Source organism: Leptonychotes weddellii, chromosome 3, assembly GCF_054177405.1.
Source record: "Leptonychotes weddellii isolate Sample4059 chromosome 3, ASM5417740v2, whole genome shotgun sequence".
Classification (NCBI taxonomy): Eukaryota; Metazoa; Chordata; class Mammalia; order Carnivora; family Phocidae; genus Leptonychotes; species Leptonychotes weddellii.
Window position 1 is genome coordinate 88,113,642 of NC_138371.1, and position 15,759 is coordinate 88,129,400.

General features: G+C 39.6%; 1 protein-coding gene across 2 annotated transcripts in view; it reads left to right on the forward strand.

Moving 5' to 3' along the window:
- NCKAP5 (NCK associated protein 5) overlaps positions 1 to 15,759 on the forward strand; it is a 797,038-nt gene that overhangs the window by 597,734 nt on the left and 183,545 nt on the right. For both annotated transcript variants that reach the window (XM_081814565.1, XM_081814566.1), the window contains 2 exons: positions 759 to 827; positions 11,990 to 12,028. In XM_081814565.1, the coding sequence (XP_081670691.1) occupies positions 759 to 827; positions 11,990 to 12,028 (108 nt within the window). The remainder of the gene's footprint in view (positions 1 to 758; positions 828 to 11,989; positions 12,029 to 15,759) is intronic.

Here is a 15,759-nt window from a genome sequence, read left to right on the forward strand (position 1 = left end):
CTCCCCTCTAGAACCCTCAGTTTGTTTTTCAGAGTCCATCGTCTCTCATGGTTCGTCTCCCCCTCTGATTTCCCCCCCTTCATTCTTCCCCTCCTACTATCTTCTTCTTTTTTTTTTTTTTGTCCTTAACATATATTGCATTATTTGTTTCAGAGGTACAGATCTGAGATTCAACAGTCTTGCACAATTCACAGCAGGAAAGCGATAGTTTTTAAAAGGGAAGGGGCAGGGGGACTCAAGTATAGCTCAATTCTTAAATTTCTCATTATATTCTTACGCTGAATAGCCATTGATTAACAAGGAAAACAACATGTTTGGTTTGCATTTGGAACTATGCTCTCATGAATTGACCTGAGATTCTTTACTATGGCCTAAACAAATAGCGGGTTGTGAAACTGTAACAGGCCTTAATGAAGTGGATTGAGGCATTTCTTACATTTACATTTTCATAGAATGAAATAAACGTGGTAATCTTTTTACAGAACACTCTCACATCAGGCCATGATTTGATTTGCTACCTGTTCAGAATATCAAGTTTTGCATTTCTCTAAATGGTAATGTACTTTTGTGAACAAGTTGATAAGACAGAAGTCATCCATGAGATATCTATAAAAGTACTTAGAGCAAACTTGTCTAAGATTCTTCTAAAAGATTGTTTTGGATCCTGAGGAGATATATTTAGTAACTGTATTGAATAAGTTGTCACCTAACACAACATTTCATGGATTTATTTGTATTATTTTTGTATGTCATTGCAGGCAGAGAATTCAGCATTGGCTTTGGAAAATGAAAATCAAAGGGAACAGTATGAGCGATGTCTTGACGAGGTAAGCGGATTTAGAAAGGTTCTTCGCACAAGGCTAGACTATTGAGGAATCCCTTGCTCAGATCTTAATATATGTCTGTTAGCAGCCTCCGCAGAACATTAGCATTTTGTCCTCCAAAGGAAGGTTGCAAACATGTATGTGGATATTGAGAAGGAAGGTCAGTCTCCCTCTCCCTCCCCTTCCCTCTCTCCTTTTCTCCCTATTTTAGTGTACAGGCATCTGTAAATTCCTTTTGGCTATGATTTAATATTCTTGGAACACAGTTGGGGACTGCTTCACTGTATGATAAATTCCTTCTGTCCAGTAAGTGTGATCCCCAGCCTGTGAATGAGAAAAGCCATGTCAAGGCACACTGCATCTCCAATTGGATGCTGTTTCTGAAAAAGCAAACCCTTGATAGAGTGGGTGGGGATGATGTTCACAGTTGGCGGCCAGAGGGAAAAAAAAATCAGTAGATTGAGAACAAGCCAAGAAGAGAAAGGGAAGTGAGGAAAAAAATTTGAGCAGAATGGAAAAAGAGCTACACGTGTGAGTAAACTTGAGAAATATTATTTGATGATAATGAAGAGATGAAGGCAAAGATGGTGGGTGTTTCTGAGTTCCTGGGAGGTGAGGGGAAAATTGAAGTGTGTGCAGGGCCCTCATTCTCCTCAGCCATTCCCCTTACACTCTGTCAGGATTCCTACCATCAGTATCTGTGGTGACACCCAGGCAGGATGGGCCATTCACCTCACTGACAAGGCTCTCATCTGGGATTTTGTTGGTGACTGGAGTTATTACTTTAATGGGATGACTTTTTTAGTCATCTGTCCGAAACCCTAAAACTTGCACGTATCTATCTAGTCATCTTAGAAGTTGTTTTGAAATAGCTGACACAGGTTTTCAGAAAATAAGCACAACTACATTTAATTGTGTTCCATTACCTTACCAGGGGAAACTAGTATATAGATCTTCAGTCTTGTTCTTCTCACTAACAATTAGGAAAACCTTTTCCAGAAAACTCCTCTTGATCTTTCTTCCCCTCCCCCACACTGTCCCAGAAGGTGATGGTTTACACTGTGAAGAACATAGGTTCAAATCCCTCTTATGACATCATCACTGCCCCACATACCTCTCCCCTCCCTCCAAACTGGAAGTGGTTTCTCTCCTCAGAGTTGCAGCTGTGGCCAGTATTTTCCTACACCGGAGATTCTGAAAATGTGACCCCTGAGCCAGCAGCATCAGCCTCACCTGGGAAGTTATTGGAAATGCACATTCTGAGGTCCTACCCCAGACATCCTGCAGAAGGGAGTCCGGGAGTGGGCCTGGCAGTCTGTATGTTCGCAGGCTCTCCAGGTGACAGTTTGAGAGCCACAGTCCTCATAGCATGGACCACTTTGCCTTACAGTGACTTGCGTGTCGTTGAAGAACCCTCAATGTATTCCCAGAAAGTTCCTTACGTGTTTAATATTTCTAGCCATATATATCAGTTAGTCAAGCAAAATGGTATTTGCAGTGCTCTGCCCTGTCTTAAAAAGACTCGGAATAATCTTCGCAATGCCCAAAGTCAAAAGAATAGCTGAAGTGAATTGACATAAGAGGGGAATGATGACTCAGGCTAGTGAGGCCAGTTCAGCACTTCTCAATCCTGTCCCCCAGGCTCTTGGTCCAATCAAAGTTTAGGGCAAGAAAGACCAAATAGATCCAAGGATATTGAAAGGAACAAATATTGCCCTTGGGTCATATGTATTGATCAGCAAAGTTTCACTTTAACCTCCTGTGCGGAATTTCTGATGAGGTTGAATCTGTATTCAGAAGTCAAATTTATGTGGATCACACCACAGGAACCTCTTATTTGTCACAGTTCTCCCACAGGTCATCCCTCCCCATCAGTCAAAAAGCTCACAGCATTTCTTTATGGAAACTCCTAGTCTTGTTTTCCATATCCTCCCTATGTCTGCATTCTGAAGGTTTCATCAGAATGTGTCAGGTCAAACATAATTTTTCATCCACAGAATTATTTCATATGGAGTTTCGACTGAAGACAGAATTTTTAGAGGGAGAGTCCCTCTGTTTTTAATTGCGAAAATTAACTATTGCCAAAGAGGTGATTTGCAACTCAGAACTACCTTTGAGCAGTACACATGTTTTGCATTCATGATACCGGCCCCTGATTACACATGCCAGTTGTTTTTGTAACTAATTGCATGAGGGTAGACAATTCATTTCTATGCATTGTAAGAGAACACTCTCAAAGGGGTAGTTGAGTGTAGTAATAATGCCAACTGGAAATTCTTTTCAAGGCTTTTTAGACTAATTAGACACACTAACAAGGTAAGGCCTCATGTAAGTTATTTCCTTGCTAGTGGGTTTCATAAAACATACACAAGTGGATATAATCTAAAATTAAAATGTTCTTCAATCCCTTTTGCACTGATTGTTATTTCCTGGGAAATGAACATGTTGAGAATTTGGGGAAAACACTTGGGAGTAGGAAATCCCCTCTGTGTGTTCTAAAAAAAGGAGTATGTTTATTCAGAAGGAAACAGAGGCACATCCACAGACACACGGGCTTGCTGGCACACACATGTCCACAAATGTGTGCACACAAGTGTGTACACACACACACTTCACCACTTCACTTCCCCTCTACCTAGCTCCTCATCTCCTTGCCTTACAACACAAGGCAACACCAAGGACCAGTCTTGATTTCTTGAGGGGGTTGGAGTTTTGCATGTTTGAGCCTAGTTTCCTCCTCTAGCTGTTTGACACACAGTTTGCTGGTAAGCAGTGAATTGCTGTTTATTCTCACTAATGCCTTGGCCAGCCTTCCTTTAGGACCAACTAATTCCCATGGAGAGAAGTATAATGACACATATAAAAATAAGGAAAGTAACATCTCACAATGTTGCCTTACATTTAGATGGATTCAGTTGTATCCTACAAATATTTGTCGGGTGTCAGGGTCACCCAGGCTTGGGAAGTCATGGTGCTCCTAGCTTGGCAGAAGTGATTCTGTGATTCTTCAATCACAGAAGAATGAAACGAGGGAAACTCTCATAGGAAATGATCTACCCTGGGGTCTTTGAGATCATACAACACAGTCAATAAAGGGCATGAGAGGTAGTGGGTGAGCTGGCAGTTAAGGGGGCAGAACTGAAAGGGCATCTTCAGCCACAGGAGTTGAAGCAGGTAAAGTCCAAGTAGTTCTCACCCTTACTTGAACATCAGACTTAACTGGGAAGGTTTAAGAATACTGCCCACTGGTGCCTCCCTGCCTAGTGTCAAGACTCCTTCACTGCCATAACTTGCAGCTGATAGATGATCCTTTCTATTCAAGGAGGTTCATATATGTTGTCCACCTTGGTTTCAGCTGCCTCCCCTTTCATACCTCCCCTATATGTTCCCCAAATGACCAATATTGACCCATAGGTAGGGACATCTTTACATCCCTGTTCAGCAGGAAGACATTACAGAAGATGAGACCTTCCACCTTCAACGACCTTAAAGATTTAAGGGTCAGAATTGTTCAGGGGGAAATATTGAGGGAGCAGAAGCCTAGCTGAAGACAAAGCATAAGCACCCTGCAACCTCCCCCACCACCCGTGGGATATATGCGACATTCTTCCAGGAAGATCCCAACCATCTTAATGTTAATGCCTTGCTAGAGGGAAAAACAACCTTAACTTGACAATGGCAAGGCCACTGGTATTCTGTAGGTCCTCTTTAGCATATGAAAGTTCTTTTGAAAACCTCCCTTTTCCTTACCTCCCCCAACCCCATAGTATATAATCAGCCACCCCTCATAACCCTGGTGCAGCAGCTCTTTCTGCCCACGGGACTTGTCCCCATGCTTTAATAAACCACCATTTTGCACCAAAAAAAAAAAAAAAAAAAAGAATACTGTCAGCTGGGCCGCATCTCAGAGATTCTAATCCAATTCTGGTCTGAAGTGGAGCCTAGGTGTTAGAAATCTTAAAGACTCCAGGGAGTTATAATATTCAGCCAAGATTAAGAAGCATTGCACTTGATCCTCTGAATGCTGTGCTTCAGAGAACATTTTCAGAAAGTGTCAGAGGATAAAAGCTCCACCAAACTTGGATATAATGATAGAAGAGCAACAGACCCATGTGGAAATTTTGGGTTATTTCCAATTTCTCAACAGTGTCTGAGCAAACAAAACGTAAATGCTGGGACAGCGTTTCTCAAAGTGTTTTTCTGGGCCCTTTCTGCATCAGAAAGATGTGCAGTGGTTGCAAAAATGCAGATTCTTGCACCACAAAGGCTCTGAATAGTCAAAGCAATCTTGAAAAACTAAAGCAAAGCTGGAGGCACCACAGTTCCGGACTTCAAGCTATATTGGAGTCATCAAGACAGTAGGTACTGGTACAAAAACAGACACATAGATCAATGGAACAGAATAAACCCAGAAATGGACCCTTAATTCAATGGTCAACTAATCTTTGACAAAGAAGGAAAGAATATGCAATGGGAAAATGACAGTGTCTTCAACAAATGGTGCTGGGAAAACTGGACAGCAACATGTGGAAGAATGAAACTGGACCACTTCCTTACACCATACACAAAAATAAATTAAAAAATGGATGAAAGACCTAATGTGAGAGAGGAAACTATCAAAATCCTAGAGACCACAAACAATAACCTCTTTGACATTGGCTGTAGCAACTTCTTACTAGATACATCTTCTGAGGCAAGGGAAACAAAAGTAAAAATAAACTATTGTGACTTCATCAAGATAAAAAGCTTCTGCACAGTGAAGAAAACAATCAACAAGACTAAAAGGCAACCTTTGGAATGAGAGAAGATATTTGCAAATGACATACCTGATAAAGGGTTAGTATGCAACATATATAAAGAACTTATACAACTCAACACCCAAAAAACAAATAACCCAGTTAAAAAATGGGCAGAAGATATGAATAGACATTTTTTCAAAGAAGACATCCAGATGGCTAACAAAACATGAAAACGTGTTCAACATCACTCATCATCAGGGAAATGCAAATCAAAACTACAATGAGATATCACCTCACACCTGTCAAAATGGCTAAAATTAACAATACAGGGAACAACAGATGTTGGCAAGGATGCAGAGAAAGGGGAACTCTTCTACACTTCAGTGGGAATGCACACTTGGTGCAGCCACTCTGGAAAACAGTTTGGAGGTTCCTCAAAAAGTTAAAAATAGAACTACCCTATGACCCAGCAATTGCACTACTAGGTATTTACCCAAAGGATACAAAAATACTGATTTGAAGGGGCACATGCACCCTGATGTTCATAGCAGCATTATCAATAATAACCAAAGTACAGAAAGAGTCCAAATGTCCATCGACCGATGAATGGATAAAGAAGTGGTATGTATATACAATGGAATATTACTCAGCCATCAAAAAGAGTGAGCTCTTGCCATTTGCAATGACTTGGATAGAGTTAGAGTATATTTTGCTAAGTGAAGTAAGTCAGAGAAAGACAGATACCATATGATTTCACTCATATGTGTAATTTCAGAAACAAAACACATGAACATAGTGGACAAAAAGAGAGGCAAACCAGAAAAAAAATCTTTAAAGAACAAACTGAGGGTTACTGGAGGGGCGGTGGGGGGGGATGGGTTAAATGGGTGATGGGTATTAAGGAGGGCACCAGTTGTGATGAGCACCAGGTGTTATATATAAGTGATGAATCACTAAATTCTATACCTGAAGCTAATATTACAGTGTATGATAACTAACTGGAATTTAAATAAAATCTTGAAAAAGAAAAAATCAACACAGAAAAGAAAAATGCAGATTCTCAGACCTCACTCAGCTATTCTCAAGCAGAATGAAGGGTGAGGAAATTGGCAATTTACCAGATTTCCCTGGTGAAGTTTCTGCATGCAGAATTTGGAGAACCTGCCCTCCCCTTCAAACCATCAGAGTAGAGCCAGCGTTCCTTAGAGTCCATGAGGATGCCAGATTCGAGTTCTTCTCTGACTTCTCTGTGTTCTTACTTCAGAGCACAAAGGCAGGAAATGGAGGTAGCTCAGGAAAAGAAAAAATGCCCCCAAATTTGTTTGTTTTGTTTGTTTTGTTTGTTTTGTTTTTAAAGATTTTATTTAGTTATTTGACAGAGAGAGACACAGTAAGAGAGGGAACACAAGCAGGGGTAGTGGGAGAGGGAGAAGCAGGCTTCCCACAGGCTAAATAAAGGCAAAAATAGGTTGTTAAGAACAGTTTTGACCTTCCTCTCTGATTCCTATGCTATAATCCAAGACTGGATTGTGGAATCATCAGACATTCTCAGTGTATGTCCCTCACCTGAGCCCTAAGTAATCTTGAAAAGCAACGTCTTGACCGATGGAGATAGGAGATGATGATCTTGCTTGTGGCTCTCATGTGCTTCAAATGCCCATTTCATGAATGGACCATGAAATCAACAGATAACGGACTTCTTGTGTCTGCTCTAGATTCTGACCACCATGAGGCAGCATCTATGTTCTATTCAGCATATTTCTCCGAGATCCAGCACAATCTGTGGCCCATACTATGCATTTAATGTGTATTTGTTGAATGACTGAATGAATGGAGATTGTCAGCCCTAAATTAATTTCCCAGTTAATATTCCCTCTGATCCCACATACATATTTTGATGAATTTCTCCCACTCCCAGTATTTTACAGAGCAAAAAAATAATATAGGTGCTTAATGATTTATATTTATACATGCATATTACACACACACTTCATCCTTATATAATATCTTATTCTCAAGCCATTCTTTTTTTTTTTTTTAAGATTTTATTCATTTATTTGACAAAGAGAGAGAGAGGGAGAGCACAAGTAGGCAGAGAGGCAAGCAGAGGGTGAGGGAGAAGCAGGCTCCCTGCAGAGCAGGGAGCCCGATGCGGGGCTCGATCCCAGGACCCTGGGATCATGACCTGAGCTGAAGGCAGATGCTGAACAACTGAGCCACCCAGGCGCCCCATCAAACTAGTTACTTCAAAATGCATTTTATTCTTTGAAGTTCAAACGCTCAGATTCAGATTTAACTTTAATGGGGTGACTGCTTTATAGCAGGTACTGTCCAAGGTGGTTTCTCTGGTTATATCTATCATCTCATGCATTTTTCACAAGCTGGGAGGTAGCCAGTTCCCCTAGATCACAAATGAGTCAAGTCAAGCTGCTCCTCGACCCCCATACATATCAGTGTATCATCAACACAGGCAGCATTTGAACCCAAGTCCTTCTTGTGATTCTGCCCCAATGCTCTTCCCACTTGTCCCCAGATGCCTCAGTATGATAAACCAAACTCAGAAGCACTGAAAACTCCAAAGCATGTTTTCCAAAACTTGTCCGTTTCCAATTAGGTTTTTAAATGAGAATTGCTTTGCATGATAACATAGCATAGGCAAGGATAAAAGCAAGACTATGAGGCAGGAGGACCTGGTCGAAGCTTGGTGCCTTTTGAGTTCCTCACACTGCCACCTTCGACCCAGCCCTGGCTGTCCTCTGGATTGGGTGAGAATTGGCTCCCTCTTAGAATAACTCCCAGGTGTGGCTTCTCATTCAGACTCAAGGACTCTTCTGAAAATAAAACAAAACAAAACAAAAAACACACAGACAAAGCCGCAGCCCTGACTTCTCTTCCCTCTGCCCACCTGCTTCCAGGGGAGTGCAGCGGGGGCTGGGGGCGGGGACACAACCCATAGAAGCCTGATGGAGAAGAACAAAGACTTGTGTGGGTCCAAGATGAGCAAGGTGTCAGAGGAGCTGGCTTGTCTGAGAGAACTCTTACGGAGATGAAAAGAGCTCTCTCCTTGGCATCTCTGGCTCCCCTGCAACCGTGCCCCACCAGAGGCAAAACAGGGGGGTCTCTGCAGAGAGCCTAAGGCAGATTGTAAAACAAGCCAGAGACTTAAGGACTGTTGGCTTTGCTCTGCTTGTCTCCAGTCCCCCTGGCCCAGCCCATCTGCTATTTTCCCTTTCTTTGGAGAGGGAAGCTGTCAGGTGACACTGGAAGTTATTTGTTCTCATTAGCTGGGCCTGTGGGTGTGTGATTATTTGCAACCCAAGTGCTAAGGGTGTAATTCTATGATGAGGGCAGGGGCTCATTCCAGGGGTCATCTTGTGAACCTATTAGAGGTTGTAGGCAGAAGCTCCAAACAGCTGTTCTATTGATGCGTCAGGGAAGCTTAGCTGTTAAAAGTAGTGATAAACCCAGGAAACCGTCTTATAGACAGTACCCAGGAAAGCATTTGTACAAACCGGCCTGCTCTTCTGCAGAGGACCTGCGAGTCCTTCTGGGTAATATAACCTACCCCATGTCAGTAGGTAAAGAAATAAGGCATTCATGTATCTTTGTTCAATTATTAGGTAGAACAATAGTCCAAAGTACATGCCAGAAGGAGCTGTGTCAGAGATGGAGCCTATAAGCCGATAGGGCAACATACTCGGATTGCAAAGATAGAACGTATTTTCTCCTGCAGGCTGTTACAGTTAGGTTATTCATTTATGTCTCCTGTTAAATCATTTAGAGAGCTATTTTATGTGACCACTGTTCCACAGCCTGGTTTAAGTGAGGGACCAGTTGGGGGAAAAAAAGAAAATATTGATATTAGGCAGTTTTATGAGAATGTAAATCAAATCCAAAGTTTGAGATCCAAAAGAATTAAATTATTTATGGTATGAATTAATTTTGGTACATTGTTCCTGATTCAAGCTGTATGAATAGTTGAACTCTTCTGTTGTATGTTTTTTTCTTAATTTGCCAAGAGTAAAATAGATGACCTATAGTTAGACGTTTAAATCTTCAGTGCTTACGAATTGGAATGAATATTTAAAAACTGAAAGGTTTTCAAGATGACACTATTGGTCAATTTGTATGGCTGAATAACATTTATCACTGTTAGGATCATGTATAAATCAACTGATAAAGGGAAAAGAAAAGGTGTCAGTTAAGGGAAGTATGGTTTATTTTGGTCTTTGAGGTTCCTTGGGTAGGTTTCTTTAACTTGGGCTGGACTTCAAAATAAATAAATAAACTATATCAGGTACTGTCCAAGTTTTTTTTTCCCAAAACTGTAGTTGTTTCAGTGAAAGGTCTCTCTTCTTTGCTTAACGTCAACAATATAAATTTGGAAAGGGTTCTGATAGGAAAAAAAAAAAAACCTCTTGTGCCTACAGTTCAACTAATCAGTTATAGGTAATCTGATTTTAATCATTTATTGCTTGTGCTGTGAATGCCTCCTAACCACAGTTGATGATAAGCCTGCGTTTTAATTTTCTGTGAGACTTACTGGTAGCCAACTGTCGTTAAGGATGTGCTACTTTGTCAATATTGAGTGAAAAAACAATTAAGCTCCATGAAAACATTCTTACCCTAATCTGTTCCACTATACTAGACAGGGAAACACACATAGTTTAGTATCACCAAAAATAAATTGGTTATCAAGATGAAAAGATGAAAGCATGTCCCTCAGCCTTTGGTTGAATGTGAGAATTACCAAGATGATTATGTGCTTATCACGCGTGTTATACTTGCCAATTATATTCTCTCTGAAACCAAGGAACATATCTCAGTCATCTAGCTTTACAAATACTCTACAGATTTATATTCAATAAATGAAGGAAGAAATGAATAAACAGAAGTAACCTAATCTAGGACATTTAAATATTCTGACTTGGTCTTTAATACTGTAAGTTTCAGTGATCATATTAAATGTGATCATATTAAATGTGTACAGTTAATGTACTGGCTGAAAAATTCCACTTAATTCACCTGCCCACCTTAATTTTATCAAGAGTAACCATATGGGTACATAGTTTCAAGGTTATAGTGAAGTTAAGTAAGTGACTTCCTGTACTATGTTTTTGAAACCTGCAGATGAAAAAGAAATCTTAGCTCAAATACATAGAGAAATGATGAATGGTTATCTGGAGAAAATGCCAGAAAAGGCCCAGATCTTTGCAAATACCAGGGATATGTTATTGGGTTTATATGTGGTTCTCAATTGGAATGGTGCCACATTCCCAGTGCTAAACTATTTGCTGAAAGGGAATGGAGCTGCCAAGTTTGGTTTAGGTTAATCAAGATTCACCTCCTTCACTGAAAGGGGCCTAGCTTCTCCTACTGACCCAAGCTGCCTGATACCTGAAAAAAATCAGGATTATGTTAATATAGTAGTAAGAATTCTATTTGATTGTGTATTGGAAGAAACTCAAAATAACAGTGGATATTTTTTTTTCCTCTCTCACATAGAAGTTCAGAGATAGACAGTGAAACTCCCTGCATCATCAGGACCAAGCTCATGCTATTTTTCCATCCAACAATACTTAATGTGTTACTTTCATTATCAAGGTGGCTGCTGAGGTTCCAGCCATCACTTTTATATCCCAGACAGGAAAAGGAGGAAAAAGAGTGAGGCTTCTTCTTAAAGACTTTCTATAAGATCAAGAAAAAAAGTTGACTTATAACTCATTGGCCAGGAATTTGTCACATAGTGACACTTATCTACAAAGAAAGCTGGGAAATGTATTTAAATGTACCCAGCGAAAAAAAAATCAGAGTTCATTACTTAGGGGAAAATAGATGTTAGAGTAAACAACCAGCAGATTCTGTGACAGGTAGCAGTGACAAGAGGATGGCATAAATGAAAACATGGAGGATATAAACAGAGCATATAGAAAACAATGAGCTGCTCTTATTCTCCACCATTCAAACCTATGTCTATTCCAAGTCATTTTAAGTAGTGAAATAGTCACATAGCAAAAGAATAGGAAGGAGAGACAAAGGACATTGTAAATCAGCAAAGTGTAGAAACTGTGTACAGATAATTAGGATCCTGTTTTACACTGTATCATTTTTTAGCCATCTTGGAGTACTTTACATATGAAAGGATATTATTTTTCCAAATATGGAAATGTGGAAGTCAAGGTATGAATGATCTTCCCAACCTAACCATCTTAATTAGCAACGAGGTCACCTTTGGAAAAAAGCAAAATATTACCTAGAAGGATAGGCTTATTATGAAAAGAATCAGGTCCTCTACACAGAGAGGAAAGAGGCAAATGAGGAGCTAATTAGGTAGAATAAGCTGTGGGAAACGTATTGGTAAATTACAGTCCATGCATATAAAGTCTCATTATTATAAACGGCAACTCTTTTCTTTATTTTTTAAAGGTAGCCAACCAAGTTGTTCAAGCTCTGCTCACTCAAAAGGTAGGTCACTTTCTGGCTTATTATTTTCAAGGTACTTATGTGAATAGGTTGGAACTCATATTGTCAAACCAGGAAATTGTGATTGATAGATGCAATACTTTTCTGTTTATTCACTTAGGTTAAAATTGTGTGTGTTTTAGATGGGCATACAAAGTAACATCAGTGACCAATAGAATCATAAGATTGAAACTCTTGGTAAAATAACAGAAGATGAAAGATTTCCAGGGGCCCATTTATTTAGTAAATGCGGATATTCTATAAGTTGGTGGACTTCTCCACTCTCTATAAAATGAATAGCCTTTTATGGACAGATTAACAGAAGCCTAAAATTCAGGAAGAGGTCTTTGAGGTTAGGCACGTTATCTAATTTCTCTGGGTCTTCGTGCCTCTTCTATAGAGTGGGGATAACAATTCCCACCTCCCAGAATTGCAGTGGTCATTCTGTGAAAGGAAGCACATGTTCCTGGAGGAATCAGTTTGTGATAAATATAAAACAAATGGCAGTATTGTATACTTGAAAGTTGCTGACAGTAGATCTTAAGCATTCTCACCACCAAACAAACAAATAAACAAGATGTGAGATGTGAATGTGTTAATTATTTTGATCTTGGTGATCATTTCACCTTGTAAGGCATATCAAATCATCACATTTTACACTTAAATATATACAGTTATTCCTCAATAAAGTTGAGGGATAAAAACAAATAATTTTTGAGCATGAGATTTGTATGCCTTCTCCTTGGCCATGTCCCTATTCTGCCTTCAGACAATATAAGATCATGTTATTGGGCCAGAGTGGGCAGAAGCAAGTTATTGCCCAAATTTGGCTATTTTGGTACGTCTTATTGAAACTTTCCCATCACTTTCTATAATGTTTCTCAGAGACTAAATTCTAGTTCTTTCAGATTTTGTTTGTTCTGAATTACCTCTCTGGGAGATGGAGACTTTTATTATAAAAGAAAATCTTAGATCATGTGGCATATTCTGGATTACATAGCTAATGATAGCAAAATAATGTATGACATTTTGATTTTTTAATTAAGAATAATTTTATTAGGGGTTGACCACTTCTCATTGGAGATCCTTAAATAAATATTATTTTTAATTTATACTGTAGAGGCATTGTGATATTATTTTTGCTAGATTTTCTCCTCGACTACTTTTATTAAATCATGCTTTCTGTTTCAAATTATTTTAACTGGTTCAGGTTTTACATTGATACCACATAAATAGAAAGATTTGACTATACCTATTAGGTTGAATTAGGTTCCATTGTGAGTAGCAGAGATCCAAAATAGTAGTGACTTAAATAAGCTAAAATACTATTTCTTTCTCATATCTGAATCTACAGGTAGGCAGTATAGGCTTGCTGTGGTGACTGTGCTCCACAAAGTCCATGGGGTCCTGGGTGTCTCTGGTTTCTATCTTGTTATTCTATGGGATGCAGCCTCCATTCCCAAGGTCACCTCATGGTCCAAAATGGCTGCTCTTGCTCCAGTCATCACATCCACATTCCAGCCATCAGGAAGGAGGAAAAACTGAAGAAAATGAAGAAGGAAAAGGGCACACACTAGTTGCCCTTAAAGAGACACTTCCAAAAGCTTTCTTTTTTTTTTTTTTTTTTTTAATTTTATTTATTTGACAGAGAGAGAGATAGCGAGAGCAGGAACACAAGCAGGGGGAGAGGGAGAGGGAGAAGCAGGCTTCCCGCTGAGCAAGGAGCCCGATGTGGGGCTCGATCCCGGGCCTCCGGGATCACGACCTGAGCCGAAGGCAGACGCCCAACGACTGAGCCACCCAGGCGCCCTCCAAAAGCTTTCTTACCTCCTCATTTACATCTCCTTGAACAGACCTTAAGTCACGCAGCCACACCTAAGGAAGCTGACAGTGAAGTCTTTATTCTGGGTAGATGCCTAGCTGAAAATGGATTTTCATAGTATTGTAGGAGAAGGGGTGAAACAGATGTTGAAGGGCATCTCACAATTTCTTTCACAGCATATTTGAAATGTTTTGTTTTTTTTTTTTCTTTTTCAAAGGCTTTAATTTTTCATTTGCTTTCCTCCTGTTGGAAATTCTATTCTCATTTAATTATAAACTTAAGGAATGGAGGAAGCACTGTTGCAGCCCTGTGTGTAACTGTCAAGAACTTCTCGTGCCTGTTTTTTTTTAATGGTGCCTCAGGAAAGAGACAAGGAAGCTATCTGGTACAATATAAAGGAAAATGGGACCCTTCAGGTCAGCCGCAAAAAATAGCTACACAAATCCAAGTAATAACTAGTAAACAGATAAATCTACCTTGGTACAGTTAAGCAGTAAGACACAGAAAGACATGCTACTGTGTGAGATAGCATACCTCAGGGACACTCTGGGGCAGGAAGAGATGCCAGGATTTTCAAAGATTCCAAATGAATCATATTCTGCAGAAACGTGTACCTCCCAGTTTTTATAGGGACCATAAAATCGCTACAGGAAGAGTCAAATTTCTTGTTAATTAAGAGCACAATACAGGAAATAAATGTACTCCAAAAGCAGATGAGAAAACGAATTCTAAAGAGGGATGTAGCTGGCACAGAGTGAAAGCAGAAATTTTGAGTGATTTATCCAAGTCACAAAAAAAATTTTTTTGCGGTGAAATTACAGTCATAACCATGCAGTTTTAGAATATATCGTTTGTTATGACACAAAGCAAATCTGCCATGAGCAACAAAAAAAGCATTTTTCTGGCATATCATGAACTAGCCCAGATAAGCATCTTGAAATAACAGAGTGTACTTCTTTTTCCCAATACTGATAAAAAAAAAAAAATTTATTTCCATGAACTTATCACTTTCTGTTAAATGTACATATACTGTCCTAGTCAAGTAATTCAATTTATCTCAGAAACCTGTGGATTCCCTTAAGACAGCAGATTGTCCCTCCTTTAGATCAGTAAAGCTAAAGTGACAATATTAAACCCAGCTCACTTCCATTTATGACTCTAAATCATAGGTGTGAGGCTACAAGTGCAAATGAAATCAATAATTCAGGCCAAACTCTTATTTTTGTCTGAAATATATTTTATCTTCATTAAGTCAATTACACTCACTGAAAATGTAACTGTACTAGGTTCTTTACTGTGGTTTTTTTGGTGTTTTATTTTTGTTTTTGCTTTTGGGTGGTTTTTTTTTTTTTGCCACTGTCATCAAACTTGGAAGAAAACCTTTTATTCTTTGGTCATTTTTCAGCGTATCAACTTCAGCTTTGTCTGAATGTTCTTTAGGATAACCCAATATTTATATGGTGTTTTTTCTTTACCAACATGGAATAAGCCTCCATATGGTAGAATCCAGCAGTGCAGCGACCAGATAGAAGCAGAGCACAGTTTTGTAGCTTGTATCTGAAAGAACTCCAAACTTCTACATATTTCCCTTGTGGAGGGGCATTCGGGCCACCCGTGTCCACTCAGTGGCAATGGTGTGTGTAGGGTCCAGTTCCCGGAAAAGGGTTTGTTTATATTTGCTGTGTATGTTACAAGGAGTCAGACTCCATGTCCAGCACTTTAAATGCACTAAGTCATTTTGTCCTCACTGCAACTCTGTAAGATAGGACTAAGAAAACAGTGTTCCCATAGTGCTGATGGCAAGAAGTGGCAAAAGCCTCTATGTTCACCTAGGGTTGCCGCACTCCAAATCTTCCCTTTGCAACGTTCAACCTCCACAATCCCCTTCGATCATTTACTGTTTTTCCCCCAC